The following is a 22,227-nucleotide window of genomic DNA, read 5'->3' as shown; positions in this document are numbered from 1 at the left end:
AACAATGCCAGTTTGACAGTGAACTCCGCGTTCAGAGAAGGTGTGTGGATTGTGAAGGTGTGTCTCTGTCTCCTGCATCATCTTCAGCCTGGAGAGGTCTGTCAGCATCCCTGTCTGTCTGTTCCTCGTGGGAACTCCCAGTCTGATACACAGACACAGAGCAACAAATAATATTTACACACAATTCCAATAATAACAAAATATGTGAACCTTTCACATATAATAGTTCCATCACTGAGGCAGTAAAAAATGATCTATGTACATTATTCTCTTATTAATGCTACATATTAGCACCTTTTGGAAAGGTACCACAGCAGTGACAGTTTGTTACCTTTTTCAAAGTATACCATCATATCAGTGCTTTAATTCAAATTACACTATATAAGGGAACATTAATTGCAAAACAGTACATCATTTGCATATATGATTACATGCATTAAATATATTCAAGACGTATGAACTGACTGGTTCTTGCTGTATTACTTCACTTCGTGGGGAATGTTCAGAGACTTTGGATGATGAAGATGATGAAGAAGATCTGGAATGCTCTGTGGGTGTCTCCTAATTTTAAACGGAAAGAAAAAACCTCAACTCATTAAGGCTTTTTACTGTACATAGCTGGCAGGCCTGAAAAACAATATGCTGGATTTGAAAGTGTAATATATAAAAATATTATAATTAAGTTAAATACAAATGGGACATAAAAATGCTACAAAAATGTCAATGCTCAGTTCACTGCGTCTTACTGCATCATGTTTGTTTGTATCATGCTGAAACCCATTGCTGGACGTATATCCTCGATGTGCTTCTCTCTGTGGAGCTGACGTGTCGTTCCATGTCTCCCTCTCAGATGTTCTAAACTCTTTCTCTCCATTCTCAATGGAGAGATCAGATGATGGCCTGTGTAATTCACCTGAATCCCTCTTTAATACAACGAACATTGAGTTCATTCATGATCATCATTACAATTAATCTCTGTGTGTTTCACACACTCACGTGATTTATATTGGCTGTATCAAACTGATCCCTTTCAAGAAGCTCTTCATCCTCTACAACTTCTGCTTCTTTCTGAAATTATAAACATTTTTAAGACGAGACAAGATGAGATGAGACAAGATGAAAGAAGATGAGAGGTGTACCTGGTCAATGGGAAGCTCTACTGCTGTATTTTCATCCTCTGCCACCTCCTCAGCACCACGAACTTCCTCCCTTATCCTGCTCTCAGAGGCCTTAAACACACTGGGCTCATCTAGAAAGAATGAACTGGTTTAGTTACATTTTAGACACAATATGAGATAATACTTTTTCATTTAGTCAACATTCACCTATCTCGCCTCTAGGATGGGCTCTGTTTGTGGGAGGGTGTCTGCGGACTCTCACAGGTCTGGCGTAGAAAACAGAGTTCTCCTCTCTTTCTCCTCTCCTTCCTCTCCTCTTAACCGGCTGAGGGGAGCTTGCTCGCTCAACCTCATCTCCTGTGGACTTCACACGCCTGCCTTGCCTCTGAAAACAGACATTTACACAATGTTATATATATAAATAACAATGCACATATAAAATACCAGTGTATTTGGTTTTTACCTCAGGTGAATTCATCAGGGTGGAGTCACTGTGGCTGTCCTGAGGAAACATCTTTCTACTCTGAGTTGGATTGTCATTGCAGAATATGAAAAAACTTCAATAGAACAATTTGACTCATGGAAATTTATTTTCCAAACATATTAAAAGTAAATATACAGTGATGTTTGTCAGTCTGAGACCACATTAAAAAGTCTACAAAATCAAATTTAGCCCTAAAATAAAGTCTTGGATTAATAAAAAGAACTGTAAACTGTTAAATGATTAATCATATTTAATCACACACAAAATAAAAGTTTTTGTTAGCATAATATATGTGTGTGTGTGTGTGTTCTGTGTATATTTATTTATATATATAAACACACACACACACACACACACACACACATGATACTGAACATGATATTATATGAATAAAAATATAGAAATAGTATATGTATGTATATAGTATGTCCTATTTACATTTCTATATTTTTATTCATATAATTTATATTCTAAATAAATATATTTAATATATCAACTTTTTTCCTTAATATATATACACAGCAAACATACATATATTATGTAAACTTATTTTGGATGCAATTAATCATTTGACATTACTACTGTTTACTCAAATTTACTATTTCTATGATTTTTTTTAATGGTTTTTAGTCATTTAAAAAAAGCTAATAATTTTCTCAGATGCATTTCAACTCCACTGTATATTGGATATAAAAAGTACCTCAATTCTTCTCTGTAATCCTCTGTCTCCAGCATAATGTCTACAGTGAAGACAGACAGATCCTGTTTCATTTATTTGTACACTACCATTCAAACGTTTGGAGTCTTTAAGACTTTTTAAAGTATCTGAAAGAAGTCTTTTATGCTCGCCAAGGCTAGATTTATTAACTATGGAGTAAAACAGTAATATTACAATATATTATTACAATTCAAAAGAACTCTTTTCTTATATGGATATATTTTAAAATGCAATTTACTCCTGTAATGGCAAGCTGTCCCAGTATTACTCTCTGTCTCTATTATTCACCATCATCACCTGTCCGCACTGTTGCCTGTTGCCTTGTTCAGCAGTATCTCCACATAGGGAAGCTTTTTGAACCTCTCTGTTCCCACGGCTACATAGCTTTGCCCGTTCTCCAGCTCCTCTGTGGAGGTCACCGTAAAACCCTCCAGAGTACAAAGCCTGAAAGGTGAAAGGTGAATTGATTGTTGAAACAACCTTCAGCTACGTGTGAGGATATAAATATGAACATGGTTCATAAATGTATTATAAAACAAACACTTTGTATGACTGAATACCTGCGCACTGCTCCTGTGCGAAGCATGGCTTTTTCAGAAATGAGGCTCAGGATCTGCTCTAGATGTTTCTGCATGTGGCGGGGAATGATCAGACGCATGGCAGGACTGAGGATGTCGCCATTCCTAAATACACTGAATTTGAAAAGGAGAATGAAGTTTGGATATCTTGTGAAAAGATAAGAGAAACATGTCTGACAGAAGAAAAGTGTGCATTTAAATTTCCAAGCTCTTACTTTATAATGCAGGGCAGAGTGATGGCCTTTCTCCATTTTGCAGACACATTAGGCCTCACAAGTGCTTTAACCTGTGAAAAGAGGCACATTTCTAAGATCATTCTTTTTGTATAATGACAGTTAATCTGGGTAATTGGCCATTTCTGAAGAAACTAATTTCACTCAAAGCTTCATGTCTCTCATATCCCTTTGTGGCTTCTTTACTGCCACGAAACAAAATAACTGGAAATCAATATTTCAGGTCCATTTCTTTATTTTAATAAAGAGCCGTGTAACAAGCAGGTTAATGCGCAGCCAGTGATTTTCCATCAGCGTAAATCAAAGATGTGTGTTGTGTGTGTTGATGCTGAGTCAGTGTCCCCTGCTCTCAAGGCTATTATCAACAGTGGCTTTAGCAGCTCTGTGTGCAGCATTCATGCACTTAAACAAGCCCTAACAAGCTTTCTAATCTGATAACACTAGCAGCGTGTCTCCCCTGGCCTTCTATTGTTGGAAGGGACAATAACATCCCTCACTCCCTCTCCTCCTCTTTATGACACACTTCAGCTAAGCATCCACAGCAACAAAAAACACAAACATAAAAATCAAGAAACACTGACACTGACTTATCCTAAATTTAAACTTTACACTACCACGACTTACAGATTAATTGCACAGATCTATTCAAACTGAATGAAAAGAAACAGTAAGAAGTATTGAACTCTCACATCTATACCTGGGCTGGTTCCATAACTCTGCACAGTGGACCTTTCTTCAGTCCTGCAGTCAGATAACTAAACATACACAGAAAAGACGAGCTAAATATGACGCATCCTTTAGCCATTATCACAATATTAAGATTAATTTCATGATGTCAGAATCAGAAATTCTGCTTTCCGATTAACCTTTTAACATCTTTAAAAGGTCATTTTCTATAAGAAGTTATTTTAATGTAAGAGCATTTACATAATAAACTGGTATGTTATTCAAATACAGAACACTCAACTCAGAATATAATACTTCTCAAGCAAAACAGTTCACTTTTTAAAGGATGAAACATATATAATAGATGCATACTGTTCAAAATATAAGCTGAGGTAATGGACTTATACATCTATTAAAAATAACTGAGAACAATTGGAGTAGTACCATATCTTTGTAGAAGCCACTTGATTTTAGCATTATTTCTTTTTTTTTTAATATATTCACTATTAATAATTCATTTTCAGAGTTGGAGTAGTTTTTTCCATCTTAGTTTTAGTGATTTAATGAAAAACTGTGTTAATAAACACCATGAAGAATTTTTATTTTTTTGTCAACAACAAGACTGACTGGTAGTGTGACTTAAGTGTCTTAAGACTGCTGAGTTTCAGCATCTAGTTCAGATAACGAACCCTGATGGATAGCATTATTGTTCATATTATTCTCATAATGAATGCACTGAGACTTACTCTAGTTTCTTAAAGCGCTCAAACCCTGCCGCCACATACTGTGCCCCTTGCTGTAGGTCACCAAGGTCTGCGACCCGATGACCATAGCGTGGTGTATAGAGAGTTCGAACAGCCAACGGAGCTCTGATACTGAGAGTGATGTCATTAAGGAATGCATCCATGGTGGAGACTTGCCTCTGGTTTACAACAAATCTCCTTCCTGATCCATAAAGACATTAATATTGTTACGTGACCGCGTTTGTTTTGTTAGAGACATATATTTAAACACACACACACACACAAACAAAAGTTTCATTTTAGACATATGCATGTCTTTAAGAGTGTTAGGAAAGCAATAAAATACATTTTGCATCACTTTAGTTGCCTATCACTGTATCCGGTAACATTTTTAAGCACTGTTTGTGCAACAAAACAACCCACCAAAACTTTTCAGAACTAGTTCTAACCTGAAAAGAAGGGGTCTCCATTTCTGTAGACCATCACACTCTTGACTGGAGGCAGGTGATTAGTGACACCAGTAGATGCCATGACCCAAAACTAGCCACATTAACATACACCTGTTAAATAAACACAAACAGATTGCAAGTACTTAGGATAACTTACTTATCAGCATTTAACCACAACGCTGTATGTTTGTAACACTGTAAAATTACAAATCCAAAATTCGTTCTCACAAAAAAAAAACCTCTCACAAAATCCATTCACTTACAGGTCAGAGAAGCATTCACATGTTTATGTAAATCCACACACACTCACAAAAATACTTACAGAGAAAGCTTATGTAATCCTGTTAATCACCCGAAGAAAAAACTCACCTGGTCTGTTATTGGTACTGATTATTTTTCGTGTATGTTTCTAATATTAAAGCACTGAGTGTGAGAGACTCAAACACCTCACTCCCTCCCTCTCGCGCGCACACTGGAGTGTTTCCTGGTTGCCATGGCAGCGTTACTAAGTATGGCGGCGGCCTTTGTGGGATTTTACAGTCGACAGATGAGGGAGGTGAAGAGGGTTAGAGGGCAGCGCAGATACTTAAAATTGTTAATTACACAACCTAGGCAATTTAATTTCTATTTCTCAAGAAATTTAAATTACTTTATTCTACTTGATTAAGCTGAAAAAAAAAAAAAAAAAAAGGTGTTTGATTGAAGAGGCTGCTCATGTCTTTCATGAATTATGCCCCTTATCATCATTCACAGACAACAGACATTTAAACACAGGGACATAAATAACCTATGGAGTGCTAAAGAAGAAAAACGGCCTTTATTTGCAATAAATAAGCATAAAACAAGTCATTGTTTAGTCAAAAGCGGCAAGCAGCAACATTTAAGTTTGTTCTAATGTAACTGAACATGGATTCCTGTAATTCCATTATAATTATCATATAGTATTTTGTAGATTGCATGCTGTCAAATTGAATTAATTTTAATATTATAGCTCTTCACAACTGTTTAAAATCAGACTTTAGCCAATTTTCCACTGAAATTACCTGGAAAAATTTGTCCCAGAACCTTTTTTCCCAGGAACTTTCTTCCCCGTAGACCAGTTCCTGTCTGTCAGACATGTGCATAATACCTTAATATCTAACATCTAAATTAGTCAGATTTAGAAGATTCAAGCTAGGCAATAATAGCCACACCGATATGAACTATCGAACACTTTGCTATATACTGCATTAAAGCATAAATAAAGTTGAGTATACTTATAATTATGTAATATATTTAACCAATATTGCATATACAGCAGCACAATAACAGTTTGCATTAAAACAACAATATAAACAACCACACAGCTGTGATTATATTATCAACTATATAATATGAAATTGTGCTTTTGATCATATCGACCACCCATAAACACTCATAGTTTAACACTACTTATACATAACACATTGTATGTAACCTATATATGTAGTACTGTGTGCAAGAGAAAGGCAGCTCCAGCAAGGCGAGAAAAACAATGGATTTAGATAATGGAAGGAAAAAAACCTTGAAAGAAACCAGGCAACACCAAGAGGTCAGTTCTTCTGTGCTTATACCAGTCTGAATATAATGTCAAGTAGATACATTACTACACTGACTGAACAGTATGTTTTGGGAGTCTTTGTGCTCCATACAGGACTGAACAATATGGCTTTCTGTGATTCAGAAGAAATAGTTATAATTAATAATTATATAAACAATTATATTTATTTCTTAAACAACGATTGTACAAAAATAAAAATGCTCATTAACACAAACTACTCAAGTTTCTAAATAAATATAATTTACAACAATTCTTAAATAGTCTCAAATGTGCTCTAAATGATAAGAACACTACTACAGCTTCAGAACCGGTCCAGCATCAGTGTGGCACATCCATCCTCTGTTTTAGAGAAAGATACTACAAAAGAAGCAGAGCAGAAAATGTTTATAAACTAAAACACACATAGATACATATAAACAGTAGTGTTTCTAACTTTTCTCACTTTCTTTCTGCTACTGATGGCTTGCTGGATCCACAGCAGCTCCATGGCTAAAGTACTCCTCTGCTGCTTCAGAGAGTCAGGAGTATGTGCTGTGTCTTTAAAAACTAAATGCAAATTTGGCCCTGCCAAAACAAAAGACAAACACATCAACGTCTCAAACAAATCCCATGTTTGAAAAAAACAAAAACAACCTCATATCCTTTTTTGTATGTGGAAAACTCTTCTCAAAGCACCTGTCTGAATGAAACTGCAATGGCTGACATCTGAATCCACTGTACTGCAAAGTGTAGTAGATTCATCCATCAGGTTTTGTACGACCATATTCTCTCCTTTCTTGTCCCCAATACCATCCAAAGGTGTGGAAGCGTTTCTGCTGGCTGTTTCAGTAGCTTCGTCTCTTTCAGACTGTGAGAGAGATTTCTCACTGCCCTCATTCTCAGTCTTCTGTTCCCGCTCTGAATCAACCAGGGATTCAAACCTGGAGCGCTCATACTGCAGCAATAGGCTTTCCTGTAGATCACAAAATATAACATCTTAAAAGCGATAATGGATCTTTAAAATCATACTTTCTGCGAGCAAGAAATAAGCAGCTCATGATGTTTTAGCTAAGTCGATATAGGCAATGACAGAGAGGCTCACAGAGTCAGTGAAGTGAGGTCTAGGAATGATGTTTCCTCTCCACTGCAGGTGATCCAATCCTCCATCAATCTCTCGCACTATCTCCTCAAACTGTGTCCGAACCAAACTCAGACCTTTCCTGGTCACGTAACCACGACTCTGAGCCTGCAGAGGACGCAGTGTTAGCTTTACTTTATCGGTACTGCGACTAAACTAAGCTAATGAAGCGCAACGCCTAACCGTATCTTTTCAGTTGAAAAGAAAAAAGAGCTGAATATAAAAAGAGAGCTCATGACTAAGGAAAAAACTGATGACCCAAAAATGACACAAACAAATAAAAACAACGAACTCAGAGACCGTAAACAAACACAAACTGTTAACTTGACCATGGACACTTCCGGCACAGAGCAAAGGAAGTTACTCTATTTACAATACATTCACATTTGAGGATCTCTAATAATAACAAATAAATAAATATTACCTGAAATCGAGTTAATGTTTGAATCCACGCCTGTTCGTTCATAGCGCCGCTCTGTTTGAACGGCTGACTTCTTTCTTCCCCTGTAAACGGATTCGCCTGCAGCTCAGTACCGCCATCTACTGTTTGAAAGAGATTTTAATAATTCTGTACCATTACTCACCCTACCACATGCTTTAATTTATTGGGTAAAATATTATCATTTTTTTTATTTAGCTCGGTCTTCTTATAGCACAAATTGGTGAAAATGTATGTAAATAATAAAACAACAATCACTACTTTGGTTTGAGTACATTGCCATGACTCTTGGTGCTTCTAAACGTCTAACCTAACACAGAACTAACAAATTATTTTTAAATATTTAAAAATGTTTAGTCATTTAAATAAAACTAAACTTATTTTCCTGTCACAATTTTTAATCTTTTGCAATATCCTTTTAACTATTTGTAACATCTGGGCTAAAAAGGCCATAATGATAATTGTTTTCCAGCTTCTGTGACTTTTATTCAACAAACTATGTCCCATAATCGTACAAAAACTCCAAGGTCAAAGTGAGTGAATTGTTGCATTAAGTTTTATTACTTAAAGCACACACATAGAAAATAGTTTATATGCGTTCTTAAACAAAACAAGACACGGACGAAAAGCAAAGCACGCAAATATTTTCTTTTTAAAAATATTTAAAATTCACAGAAAGAATACAAATGCCTCTTTTTTTAAATGACTCTTTTAATGCTGTAGACTCAGGCAGTGAGGGAAGAGAAACCGGCCTGTACATGCTGATGCAGGATCAGAACCTGCCCTGAATCAATCTGATATCAATTTAAACAGACCTTCCCTCAAGGCAACAGTACTGACTCTTCGTTGAAATATTTGGAGGTAGGCGTAGCAGAGGTCGGCTGTAAAGTGATTTTACTGCATCATGTAATATAAAAATTCAAACTGTCGTAGATAATTTGCTTTTCTTCAAACCTGTCCATATATTGTGCTGATGGTTTATCACAGAAATTTGTCTAAGATGGGAAGATTTTTTAGAGATGTTAGTGAGGTTGTACTATGTATTATGTCATAGTTTTTTTTCTACATCCACTGCGGCTTGTCAGAACCTTCTGACCTGTATTCGATGTTACTGTACTCTGTTCTTTTGTGCTTTGGGGTAGAGACTGCAAATCTACAAGTCTTGTGCTCCATTTCATTTCATAGTCAACTCATTTCTATTTCTAGGACCTTTTAGAAACTGAAATTTGAAATGCCTGACTCCATTGTGTTTTCGCTTTAGTTTATGCAAAGATAACACACAAATACTGTACATTTCCTTCAGTGCTGTCAAGAATAACAAACAACTTCTATCAGAATTGTTCCTAATCAACATTAAATAGCTATTTAAAACTCTACTTTACAAACAAGGTATATATTATTTTAAATAAGTGTATGTCTATTTTAATGTACAAACATCTACAAAACGTTCCAGTTCCATCATTTGCAGAGTCTCGTGTGAAAACCTTACAGTTGAAACAATCAATGTAATCTAGACACTGAGAAGAGGCACTAAGATCACTGATTTCAAACAGTCCTGAGTGAGTTTATAGCTACTCCACAGCCATTTACAACATCTTTCCAGAGAACACTGATAAACTAAAATCAGTTATTATGATGATTGACTGATAATGTAAATGTTCATCACTTTTGTTTAATTACGTCTGACATTGCTGAACTAAAATTCTAGATCTCAATTTGTTATGAAAAAATGAGTCAGCCTTTACCAGTGAGCAATGAATCTTTGAAATCAACTCATGCAATCCCTAAAGTAAGAACAGTTATTATTTACCCGGATAAACTACTGTGACAAAGAGGATGCAACTTAGCTGTCAGGTTATAAATTGGAAATATTAAAATTTAAATGGCAAGATCATATTATCTGAAAAACAAGATGTGCCATTTTTGCAGTTGAATTTCGTTTACATGGAGAATGTGCTCTGATGCTGTTGCCGTCACTTATCATTGCGTTTAACACAGAACACGATGATGGTGCTTCATTAACTTGCAGTTGAGTTGTAGCCATGGCATCTTGGGCTTTGGTCGGCACAGTGATTTGATGGTCAGCTGGGTTTGGTTTCCCGCTTCAGGTGCTGGAGGTCTTGGGTAAGTCTTGATTTTCTGCCAGGTGGAGTTTCTGTCTGTATAAACTACATTAAGGATATATGCATTGCTAATGTACATCTAATGTCCATGCTCTGAAGCTTCAGTTACACATGAAAATGCTGACTTCAGCTTTCTTCCTACACATATACTGGATTTATCCATTAGGCTTCCATTAGGACACAATTGATCTTAGAATAATCTCAGCTAAGATGTTTTGAGAAACACATTTCCTGGTTGTACTGAAACTAAAACTAAAAGCTTAGCTGAGAGAGCTTTCAGTGTAACACAAACCCTTTCTGGATCAATCCTGGGAAAACACCATGTAACATTTTTACAAAACATCAACTTAACCAGAGTTGATTAGGCTGAAAGCCTAATTAGCCTGAAAAGGCTGAAAGCCTTGATTAGCCTGAAAATTTGTTAGTCATAATTGTATTATCATCTTAAGGAACACTTTGGGGGTTTAATGTTAGAGGTAAAAATATTAACACATACAAACCATAATATGGAAGGATACATTGAGCTGCTCAATTCTTCCAGCTAGAGAAAAAAACAGAGATGCATTCAAAAAAATCAATATAATCACTGTTGCTTTAAAAAGACCAATCTATAACTGCTGAGCTGACAGACTAGCAACAGACTTCAAACAATGAGTTCTTATGGAATTCAGCCTGTATGTTAACAAAAACTGACCTAACATTAACATGTCTAGGTCATATTTTATCTTAACAAAAATAAAAAAGTTTTTTTTGGCTTCAAAATTTTAATTATTGTATCAATATATGTGAATTATTTAAATTTTGATTTTTGCATGGAAATGTGCTGCCTTTAATGCTGTAAAACTGTAGTACAGTCATTAAAACCAACCATTGCATTATGTACTATTATGAGGTGGTGTGCTTAATTGTCATTAAAATACCGTTACAATCCAAAAGTACTATTAGTCCTAAAATAAGCTTTAAAAAACTTTCTGAAGATTTAACTGCACTCTGTTATACAAAGTGAACCACCCATAATGAAATTCACACACACTCTAATCTGTTGGGCTCTCTACCACATACCACCAAGCTGACAGCTAGAAGGGAAATACTATCAATAGCCACTGTCCAGCACTTCACAGACTGATGAAAGAATTCAGTCAGACAGCGACACTTGGATTTGGATGATAATACAAGATTCAGCCAGAGGCTTGTATTCAGATACAGGGTATTATTGTGCCCAGTCTTTTCTATCTGTGTAGGATAGAGTCAGAGTGCTTGAACAGTGGAGAGAGAACAAGCAGACTGGTGTTTCATATCCATTAGATTCAGCCTCGACTAATGTGCGTGCGTCTACCGCAATAAACAAAAACTTGTGGGAAAATGAATGTCTGTTGTTTAAGGTTCAGTATAAATACATTAAAGATGTAGTGTGTAGTGATGATATATCAACATGATTTAAAAATTTTTTTTTACATTGCAGCCAGACTAAGCCATATGACATATCAGTCAGTTTTATTTAGATTAACTGTGCATCCCAAGCATTATAAAATAAAATGTACAAATGTCTTACATTAGAAAGCAAGTGTTCTAGATTGCGGTCCGCAGCGCTTTTTCTCTGGTCTTCAGACAGCTCCTCCACATGACTGTCCAGACTGAAATGCAGCCGGGCCAGACGTTCCTGCATCTCTCTCACATGCTCTAGTTGCTCAAAGGAGCACACCTTACCTGCACACAGTGATACACACGTGAAAACTGAGAAAGTACCCTTCTGGACTTCTGAAATCTGAATCAACTCACTAATGAATCGGGTGTCGTAAAGGTGCCAACCTTACACAGCTTTGCATATCTTAAAAATGCTTCAGTGGTAAAGACGGCTAAACAACTGTAATTATATTCTTCTAAATAAAACCCTTAGTACATACCGAAAGCCTGTAGTTTTCCAGAGTGAAAGTCGTTGAGCAGGTTGAGCAGTCCTCCCTCCATCTCTCTCACATCAGAGACGTCGGTGAGGAAAGAGTGCTGGAGCGGCGAGGAAGACTGGGATAAGCGGCTGGGTCCGGCAGGCTGAGGAGCTCTGGGTTTCTCTCTGTGAGACCTACAAATATAAACAGAAACACTGTTAGACAACACTGTGTGGCACAATTTGGCCAAATTAACATCTATGATATGCAATTTAAAGAACACACACACAAACCTTGTGTTTTTGGGGGGAACCACAGGAACGGTGAGAGCATCTTTAGATGGACCCATTGCCCCCACCGATCTCTTGTACTTGCCCCTGGGTTTTGGGGAGGGGGGCTGGGGTAAACCCAACGAGAATGTGGCACTTTTACTCGCTGGGAGAACTGAGAGCTTTCGAGGGTTGATTGGTGGAGGAGGGGGTTGGGGAAGGGACACTTTGGGACTCCTTTTCTTCCTCTTGTCTTCCATGAGGGCAGTGGCACTTTCTAAGACACACAGACAAGAGCTCTCAGCTACTGAGATGTATGAAGAAACAAAAGCTCATCCTAAACTAGTGGAATAGGCCAAATAGTGTGCAACAAAGATGTTGTTATATAAAGTAGTGTTACCCAAACTACTCTTTGCTTCAGCTGTGACAGGTTAAATAATGTGGGGACCAAAAAATTGAAGGTTTGGCCCATGCTTCAGTCCTATTGCTCTCACTGCACTAAAGTCAATTTCAGCTTTGTAGCTGAAACAGATTTCAATCGTTACAGCAGGTCATTGAGAGAAAGCCAGTGCTAAACATCGACAAGACAGGCAGCAATTATTAATATCTGACCTTGAGCTGCAAACAAATGGAATGGTAAACTACATTTTTCTGTGAAGCCATGTTAAGGACATCAGATTACATGCTTAATAATTTAACTTGTTTCTAAGACATGCCATCTTAGCATCCTTTTTAAGAAGCAGCTTGAACCAAACTACTCCAAACTTTATGGATAAAGTAAACCTCTCTGTGGTTTTCCAGATTTGTTTATTCTGCTGCTTTGTTTCTGCCCCCGTAAAGAAATACAGTTTTATCAAGCTGCGCTCTAGTGCTGAAATATTTTTAGATGCCTCAGATCTCTCTGGGACTCTCGGGTGCCTGCTGTCCATATGCCTGGGATACAATAATTTATTCCTACCACCAGGGTTTTTTGTTATTATTATTATTTTTTTAATTGCAGCAATTTTAATATATATATGGTTACTGCAAGTATACCAAAATGTAATATTATTTTTCAGAAACTGCAATTAATTGTGTCAAATAACTAGCTGCAAGTACAATCACTTACATTTTTGTAAACAGTACATTTTAAAGAAAAACATTCTTTAATTCCTTATAAGTTCCGGGGAATGTAATTTCCGTATATGTATGTATGTATGTGTGTGTGTGTGTGTGTGTGTGTGTGTATATATATATATATATATATATATATATATATATATATATATATATATATATATATATATATATATATATAAACCTTGCATTTTATAAATGAATATATGCATCGTACATATTGCCATTTTATAGATTGTACATTAAAATAGCCTTTCCGGTAAAAAATCGTTCATTGCCAGTAAGCACTAAACAATCTGGGTCAATCATGGTGCTTTTAGACAAATAATCAGCCCGAAAATAAAAATTTTAATTAATGCATTATTTTACAACATAGATGGCGTCTATATGTGTTATTATCTCATGCTAAACCATTTATTTTTCCATTGCAGTTGAAGAATCTTAGCGTGTTTATCAGTGCAGGATCCATTCCTTTTTTTCATTCGGCGAAGAGGGTTTTACATTGAATGAAAGGGATTTGCACAGGATGCCCCATGAGGCACGATGCGCACATCGTCATATCGCTTAACAAAAACGATTTACTCACCTGCTCGAGGACAAGGATGAGACTCTTTGAGCTTTCCAAGGAAAATTTAAGGCTGCTGTGTTATTTTTTCCATTCCAACAACTCAGGATTTAAACGCGGTCCGTTTTAACAACAGATACCAAGTGCTTGCCGTCTCCAGTGTGAGCTCTCCTACTTCCCGACCGCGATTCTGCGACTGCTACTATGGCGAAGCTTCGTTATTAATATTAATGAGACACGATTTTCCTATTGGATTGCTTTGAAGAAGCGTCCCGATCGTCTAATTAATATTCAAGTAGCAACCCCCATCAATTGGTGTGCTTCTAAATGACGTCAACTCATCAACATTAATATTCATGATGTGAACCTTCGCCATACTAAAAGGGTTATCACAAGACGCGAGCTGAGATCCAGTTAAAAATTCGGACACCAATTATAAAAGCCTCATCCACAAAGCTACCAAAGCGGCTTTTAAAAAGCGTTATATACGACACAAACGAATTAGCTTTGTAAATACTTTGTAATGTATTAGCTTTGTAATGTATTCATTAGTCAACCGTTGCTTCGAGATGTTTGTTGCCATCTAGAGGCGGTTATGGTACAGTAAACAAACTAATGATAAACCTAAGAAATATTAAGAGAATGATAAAACTAGTGGTTACTTGTTTTAAAATAGTATTTGATTCAAAATAAACAAACATTAAAATTAAATACATAGAAAAACACAATTGTGTTTGACTAGGATATTAATGTTCTTTAAAGGAAAACGTCTGAAAACTAGGCATTGTACAAAAATAGGATTCCTTTTTATTTCATGGCAAGTCAGAACATAGACAGAAATGCACTTGTAGAAAAAATAAACAGCTCTCATGCATGTTTTCTGCTCATCTGTGATGACCGACAATAATTTATCTTCGTCTAACTGACTTTCTGATTGGAGGCACTGGCTGAATACGAATACGCTTTTCCCAGAACTATTCTGTCTCTGAGCAGTTTGAAAAAGGCATAATAATTACTGAATAATATTAGAGCTAATGATATCGTCTGATGCCATTTCTCTGAACACATGAGTGAATATAGCTGGTAGAATATCATTGCACCTTCCAGGATTATAAGAATGTTCAATATTCGAAGAGGTTTGTTGAAGAAAAACTGTTAAAAGGGGGGGAAAAAGAGGGAACAGTGGTTACTGCGATATCACTCCCATTAAAATATTGTTAATTCTTTGTAATAATCTTTCTAAACACATTTCCATTCAAACTTATTCAAGAGTTCATCTATATTCTATACTTACATAGAAACGATAATGTGAGACATCTGAGGGAACTGCTACATTATAATGGCCCATGGCCTTATAAACATTTTTACTGTGTTTGACCAAAACTCCTTGAGGCCACATGTACTCTTCTGTCCATCTGCAGGAAAAGAAATAGAAAGCTATTACAAAAAAAATGTCATAAAAACAATTTAAAAATTTGCTTAAAAACAAGGCATATAAAAAAAACAATAAATAAAAAATACATTCAATGAGGTAGTACTGCAAAAAACAGGTTAAAATCAGCATGTAAAGAAATCTGTTCTGAAAAACAAAAGGTAAATAAATGTAAAAAAAAAAAAAAACCAGTCATTCTTAAAAATTACTTGGCTCCAAATTCTTTTAAGGCGCTATAAATAAATCTGTTGTTGACGGCAACACCCAAGATCAAAAGAACACGTTGAAACGTGCAACAAAATGCAGGTATTCTTTCACGGCTAAGTGCACATCAGACTGTGAACAAGAATTTAAATTAGGCTCTTTTTTATAAATGCATTTGGAATCATTCAGCACCTGCTATACTTACATTTTATCGCTAAAAATATTAACCAAAGTCCAGCAAAGACACACACACACAAAACCTAACAACTTAAACTTATGCCATTTCTGTAACCTCAGGTCAGACGTACATGTGCTGGAGGACATTTGAGCAGAGGGAAGGGTCGACCTTCTGCCAGCAGCCCAAGTGAGCGGCAGCTTTGTGGAGCAGGTCACAGTATCGAGGAGGTAACAGATGCCGCATCAGAATGACAGAAGTACTGACAGATACCAGGATGAACAGCTCACAAGACCACCGTTTATCCACATATTGTGTGCTCTACAAACGAACAGAAAAATTAAGAATATGCATGAATGTAAAGCAATTTTCTCAAAACATTTATTAAACACAGGCACATACATTTATAATATCTTTATATATCACAATGCATATTTGTAATGCACATTAGCTTAAAATATGTTTTTAAATAAATTTATTAAACCTGAATTAAAACCTAATTTAACACACTATGCTTTACATAAAAATTTTAAACAACATAATTTTTAATACTGACTGACATTACAACACAAATAATACAAAGACATGTTTAATGAGCACCAAATCAACATATAAGAATGATTTATGAAAAAAAACAACTAAAATATTACCAACCCAAGCTTTTGAACAGTTATAAGCAATAAGCATCATGAGCAAAAACAACTGTGATATAATTGATGATTCATTGTTTTGTAGCAGCTTGCACTGAAAAATGTATTGTCAAATTTGACAGATGTTCTTTTTAATACAACAAACAACAATACAAACTTCACCCAGAGTTGACGCTAAAACCAAAGCTTTGCATTGAGGGCAGATAGAAAGCCATAAATATAATATCTGGAAAAAGTATTTGCATACGCCAACACCAAGAATGATTTTGGCCTACATCCAGTCTGATCTGAATTTATTGGCTCATTACACATGAATCTCCTGTTCCTCTTTAACCAAACCTGTTCTGACGGTCCACAAGCTCTATGTGCATTTATAAACAAAAAAAATACCTGCTGATACACTCACCTTGACGAACCAAACAGGTACGAACGCCACATAGTATGCACTGAGCATGGAGCTAACCAACACCTCCTTCATCCTCCAGTTGAAGTCCATCTTCAGGTACTCCACTTCTTTGCGGATGAGGTCAGGAGAGAGACAGCAGGCGTGGGTAGGCATGGGCTGAACACTGTACAGCTGGCTGGTGTGCTGCTTCCACGTTTCCTTCAGGACGGACAGATAGTCCCGTCCCCCACGGCCCAAAGCAGCACTGGTCACCTCTTTAGCACTCATGCTGCCCAATGGTGACATGGATCCAGCCCTCCGGAAGTCACAGCTGAGGCGGAAGAAAGGGATGTACATTCCAAACCTGAGGGGGAAAGATAAATGAAATATTACAGTACAATACAACTGAACATCTATCTTTTCTCAATGTTTATCCATCCATTTATATCTTTTTATCTGTATATCTATAGCTTGATATGTCCATCCATTTCTTTTCTGTATATTTATCCATTTATATATATATATCTTTATTCATCAATCTATTGATTTAGTGCATCTATCCATCTGTCCATCCATCTAACTATCTATCTGCCTTTTCTGTATAGCTATCCATTTTTATATCTCTTCATCCATCTATTTGTCCAACCATCCACCTATCTGCTTGTGTTGTAAAGCATCAGGACTAAAATATATACAATAATCTACTATTATCAATAACTTGTCAACTATCCTGACACATCATACATGTATTATGAAAGTATGTAAAGTCACATTAGCAAAATTTCATAAGCAAAAAGGTCGGTTATTCATACGTCACACAGAAGTCACTTTCAAACCAGCTTTCTGTTGGCTAACATGGCAAATTTGTGCGACCAACTTGAACCTGATGCAAAATCTGTGAGGGAAATCTTTCACCTTCACAAGAAATTCAAGATCACACAGATTCCTCTTGAAATGACTGGAATTTACTCATGAAACAAAGGTAATGCCTGACAACATTAGAATCAACAGCAGATGTATAGATTCATCACTCACGGATAGCACAGGAAGAGCAGGCTGAGTACAGAATAAGTCTTGAAGAGATAAATAAGTGAACGACACAGACTCCATCCTGCAAGAGTCAAAACTGCAAAACGTGCCGTCACCAGGAAGACCGAGTGCGGAAAGGATAACTTCCCACTTTGTGATGCCTTCAGAGCAAAGAAGAGGAACAGAATGCATAACTTATTCATTTTAAAGCCATTAAAATGGAATGAATAGCTAGGAGATAATGCACATTACCTCTTTTACAATGGCGGCAATTAGTCTGCGAGCCAGCACTATGATGGTGAACACCAACATATTATAATCAATAAGGTGGAAGTTCTGAAGAGACAAAAGAAATTCATTTTGTGGAGAAATTAACATCGGATGCTTCTGTCGAATTTAAGACTTCTGACATGTGACTCACTAGAGAAGTGTGCGAAGGAGGGTGCGAGGGGGGGTACCACCACACTGTTTTGTAGATGTTGACGTAATGTACGAACAGAGCTGTAAGATGGCACACAAACAGGTGGAGCTCAAACAGGACGTTCCGGTCCACAGAGAGTTCTGGAATCTTACAGTGCTTAAGTGGCACCACCGTCTGAGTGGCCAGCGGAGGGCTGGAAATTCCCGTCCCCGATCCATTCCTGACGACCGCATAGCATGTTATTTTAAACACTCGAGGTGGATGTTATCATAGCAACAGAACATTAGTTTATTATGTGTACCATTTTGCTCAAACGTGCCCCCACCTGGTTCGTGACCTCACACCTGTCACAGGTGAGCTGGTGGAGTGGTTGCCGTTGCCAACGGAGCCCGTCTCACTGCTCAGCGGAGAACGACAATATGTCGTTCTATTTGCTCCTCTTCTTCCTCCTGCCATTCCAGATCCCCTCTGCCCCCTCTCAATTTTTTTGCACTTCTGGTTGGTTACACTTTAGATACCTGCAGGAAAACAAATCACATCAAGTTCAAAACATGCTTTAAGAATGAGTCTTGACAAAAAAAAAAGTCTCCTGTATACTAAATAACTGCTAATGGAGCTAATGTATTTTTATTTTATTTTTTTTTACAACTATTACAATTTATTATTTTCTGTAATTTACTCCTGTGATAGCAAAGCCGAATGTTCTTCAGAAATTATTCTAATTTGCTGCTCCATGAAGCATTTCTTATTAATTCAATTGGAACTAAACTTTTACTCACCCTGATGTCCCTAACCTTTATGAGTTTCTTTTTCTATGTTGAACACAAAAGAAGATATTTTCAAGAACCAAACAGTTGTTGGTCCCCATTGTATTTTTTTCAATAGTAGTGTAAAAAAAAAGATTCTACGGAAGTCAATGGAGACCAACATCTCTTTGATTACCAGCATTCTTCAAAAAAAAAAAACGTATGTTTAAAAAAAGGGTTTGAACGACATGTGAACAAATTACAACAATTTTCATTATTAAACTCTCTTTTGTGAGATTTATATATTTTCAGAGCTCAAAAGAACAATTTCTGTGAGATGTAAGTATTCTGTAGCATCGTAAATGTCCTTACAATCACTTTGACTCATTTAATGCATACCTAATAAATCAACATACCAAAAAAGTTGCATTTTCAGCATTAGTGTATGCTTCTATCGGGATGTTTATTACCAGATATTATCAAGACACAAATCTCATCATTGTTTCATTACACAATACATCTGTTAAAGTTCATCATCCAAACTCTAACATAGTTTTTGTGTACATCCCTCTTTAGTAATGTAATGTTTATTACAAATGCATTATTCTACATTTTCATTTACTGTTAATCATTACAGGCTGTTCAAAAGCTCAGAATGTTTGCAATAGCTACTACCTGTCTTATCTTGCTATTTCTGCAGAATTTAGGATGAATGCCACCTGTGCATGTCATGCAAATTGCCTTAGAGGATGGAATATGTGGGAAGCCAACTACTTTGACAAATTAAAAATGCAAAAAAAAAAAGTTTTTCATATAGTGTATGAATTAAGCACATGTAATGTAGCATGTAATGTAATGCACATCTAAAGAGATTATATGGTAATAGGTTTCTCCAGAACACTGGGTACTAAATTAATTCATTTACCATGGTCTTTTGCATGGCATTTTAAGACACTGTCAAAGGACCATACTATGTTATTACAATTCAAATCACGATCAGTTTATTGTCATTTCAGCAATATGGTGGCACAAAATTAACAAATTAAAGCCAGTTGCAGATTCCTTTTGTGTGGACCCATATACTGCAATACCACATTTGTGGTGTCTGAACAGGTTAAAAAAAGTTGTGTTTGTTTTTAAATCCTGACCAGTTCTAACATGACATTAATGTAGGTACCACTGGTTTTGCGATGAATGAACTGACTAATTGTATGTTCATAAACTCTTCCTCAAATGGCTCTTATTGCAAATGCAGGCTACTTTCACTTGTGCTTTGGGCTTACTTGAGGGGTTGGTAACTTTTTTATATGCATTACATAGCCTTTTAATGCAGCAATTGTCAAACCAGAACGACTTGAAGCAGTTTGCATTTTGTATGACTAAATTATTTATTGTCATTTTGGGGTTTAGATTTATCCTTATGCAAACCCAGTCAACCACACAGAACTTCATCACGACTGGTCTCATCCACAGGACACTGATAAAGAAGCCCCACATGCATGTAGCACAACAGGGCTGGCAATGCACGTGCTGCCACAAACGGGTCTCACTAAAACAAACATTAAATGCATTTGTATTATGGTTAGATTTTTAAGATTTTGTATTCTGCTTCAGACAGGTAATATTCTTTCCCCGTCGCTCTGGTGTTTTACAGCCCAGCCTTTATTGGTAGACAACTTTTGCGGAAGCGTTGCTGTGAAACATGTAGGTTACAAGACATGTTGTTTGTTTCATTCTGAAACCAAATCGCCTTGAAATGCAACAAAAATGTCCCGGGTCTGGTTAAATCTTAACGCCCATAAAAACAAATGCATGCTCGATTATAAGACTGCGGCCTAGCACTGTTGCATTTGCACATAATCCAATTTCAAAAAATCGCAGAAAATCTCTTACCACTTTCAACCGCGTTAAGTCCGGACAAGGCGACTGAGAGATTTAGGTTGAAACGCACTCAATACCTAAAAACAGACTTAATTACTTGGGATGTAGAGGGTTTGTTTAATTTCTGACAGTAAACGAAGAGAGCTCATTCTGTTGATGTTGTACCGCAGACGCACGCACGCGCATAACGCAGGGGGGAGGAGGCAAGCGTGCGTGCTTGCGTGTTCTCTCTCTCTCTCGCTCGCTCGCTCGCGCTCTCTCTCTCTCTCTCTCTCTCTCTCTCTCTCTCTCTCTCTCTCTCTCTCTCTCTCTCTCTCTGTGTGTGTGTGTGTGAGCTCAAAACACATCATGTGGCTAAGCCTCGGGCACATACAGTACACAAAACCGGTTTGGAAAGGTTACTGCATTCCGTGTTTAATGCACATTCATTTAACTTCATTTATTGCATAAAATAGACTAGCACTGAGTCAAGCCACAACATCAGGTTACTATTTATTTGGTTCTAGTGCAATAAAACTATTGCTACCTTTTTAAATATTAATTTTGTTTAGATATTTCATTCACAATCATTAATTTATTCAACCAATAAATAATCTGTCCCCAACAAAATAATGTTTCAAATAAAAATATAAAATATAGCTATATTCCACACACATACATGAATGTTCAAAACATTACTATCAGTAATATTTTTAATTATTATATAAAATCATATTTTTATTTAGCAAGAACACATTCGATTGATCAAACGTAACTGTAAAGTCACATTTCAAATAAATGCAGATTTGTTTTGTTTGTTTTTACATTTCGTATTATAATGATTTCTGAAGGATCGTGACTGGAGCTTGAAAAAATCAGCCTTGCCATCACAGGAATAAATTACATTTGACAATAGAAAACAGTTGTTGTATTTTGTAATTATATTTAATTGCAATTACAATATTACCGTCTTTCTGAACAAATTAATACAGCCTTGGTGAGCACAAGAGACCTCAAAGCCTTTATTCCTTACGTTTTTATACATTTCTCTTGGTTGTTATTTATAATGCTGCTGTTAATATTTCATTATAAAAATCCTCTTTACCTGTACACTGGTGTCTGTTATTGTCCCAGGGGGCGGGTCCTGATCGCCTGAAGGATCTCTCGGCTGTCCAATCAGAGCGCAGGCACCGATGAGCGCCGGAAGAGCTCTGCCGCAGCAGAGCACACGGGACTGAAATGGCG

General features: G+C 36.6%; 4 protein-coding genes across 7 annotated transcripts; all 4 read right to left on the bottom strand.

The window, feature by feature from the left end:
- Positions 1 to 7: 7 nt before the first annotated feature.
- dcdc2b (doublecortin domain containing 2B) lies at positions 8 to 5,456 on the bottom strand. 3 transcript variants are annotated; one of them, XM_043254685.1, is made up of 15 exons: positions 5,359 to 5,456; positions 4,990 to 5,100; positions 4,544 to 4,742; positions 3,829 to 3,886; positions 3,114 to 3,184; positions 2,881 to 3,012; positions 2,618 to 2,764; positions 2,303 to 2,342; positions 1,582 to 1,641; positions 1,326 to 1,503; positions 1,140 to 1,249; positions 997 to 1,068; positions 747 to 923; positions 466 to 561; positions 8 to 142 (listed from the first exon to the last, which is right to left on the bottom strand). In XM_043254685.1, exons 2-15 carry the CDS (start codon positions 5,069 to 5,071, stop codon positions 32 to 34), a joined length of 1,533 nt encoding a protein of 510 aa, XP_043110620.1. In that variant the 5' UTR covers positions 5,072 to 5,100; positions 5,359 to 5,456; the 3' UTR covers positions 8 to 31. The 3 variants fall into 3 exon arrangements, with proteins under 3 accessions (XP_043110620.1, XP_043110622.1, XP_043110621.1); XM_043254687.1 differs by having other exon boundaries at positions 1,582 to 1,620; XM_043254686.1 differs by having other exon boundaries at positions 5,312 to 5,364.
- Positions 5,457 to 5,787: 331 nt separating this feature from the next.
- Positions 5,788 to 8,517, bottom strand: iqcc (IQ motif containing C). Its single transcript, XM_043254530.1, has 5 exons — positions 8,110 to 8,517; positions 7,650 to 7,793; positions 7,244 to 7,520; positions 7,011 to 7,132; positions 5,788 to 6,925 (listed from the first exon to the last, which is right to left on the bottom strand). The coding sequence occupies exons 1-5, from the start codon at positions 8,149 to 8,151 to the stop codon at positions 6,887 to 6,889; spliced, it is 624 nt and encodes a 207-aa protein (XP_043110465.1). The 5' UTR covers positions 8,152 to 8,517; the 3' UTR covers positions 5,788 to 6,886.
- A 145-nt stretch (positions 8,518 to 8,662) lies between these two features.
- On the bottom strand, positions 8,663 to 14,264 carry ccdc28b (coiled-coil domain containing 28B). The gene is made up of 6 exons (XM_043254529.1): positions 14,102 to 14,264; positions 12,424 to 12,676; positions 12,152 to 12,324; positions 11,800 to 11,954; positions 10,766 to 10,788; positions 8,663 to 10,283 (listed from the first exon to the last, which is right to left on the bottom strand). Exons 2-6 carry the CDS (start codon positions 12,657 to 12,659, stop codon positions 10,229 to 10,231), a joined length of 642 nt encoding a protein of 213 aa, XP_043110464.1. The 5' UTR covers positions 12,660 to 12,676; positions 14,102 to 14,264; the 3' UTR covers positions 8,663 to 10,228.
- Positions 14,265 to 14,862: 598 nt separating this feature from the next.
- tmem39b (transmembrane protein 39B) lies at positions 14,863 to 22,221 on the bottom strand. Of its 2 annotated transcripts, none has more exons than XM_043255919.1 (9): positions 22,088 to 22,221; positions 18,702 to 18,894; positions 18,377 to 18,596; positions 18,208 to 18,291; positions 17,962 to 18,116; positions 16,948 to 17,290; positions 16,025 to 16,212; positions 15,375 to 15,495; positions 14,863 to 15,232 (listed from the first exon to the last, which is right to left on the bottom strand). In XM_043255919.1, exons 2-9 carry the CDS (start codon positions 18,830 to 18,832, stop codon positions 14,999 to 15,001), a joined length of 1,476 nt encoding a protein of 491 aa, XP_043111854.1. In that variant the 5' UTR covers positions 18,833 to 18,894; positions 22,088 to 22,221; the 3' UTR covers positions 14,863 to 14,998. The 2 variants fall into 2 exon arrangements, with proteins under 2 accessions (XP_043111854.1, XP_043111853.1); XM_043255918.1 differs by lacking the exon at positions 22,088 to 22,221 and adding an exon at positions 21,016 to 21,211.
- Positions 22,222 to 22,227: the final 6 nt, after the last annotated feature.

This window comes from Puntigrus tetrazona, chromosome 13 (assembly GCF_018831695.1).
Source record: "Puntigrus tetrazona isolate hp1 chromosome 13, ASM1883169v1, whole genome shotgun sequence".
Lineage (NCBI taxonomy): Eukaryota > Metazoa > Chordata > Actinopteri > Cypriniformes > Cyprinidae > Puntigrus > Puntigrus tetrazona.
Note: the sequence above shows the minus strand (reverse complement) of the source record. Positions and strands in the feature narration are given on the sequence as shown.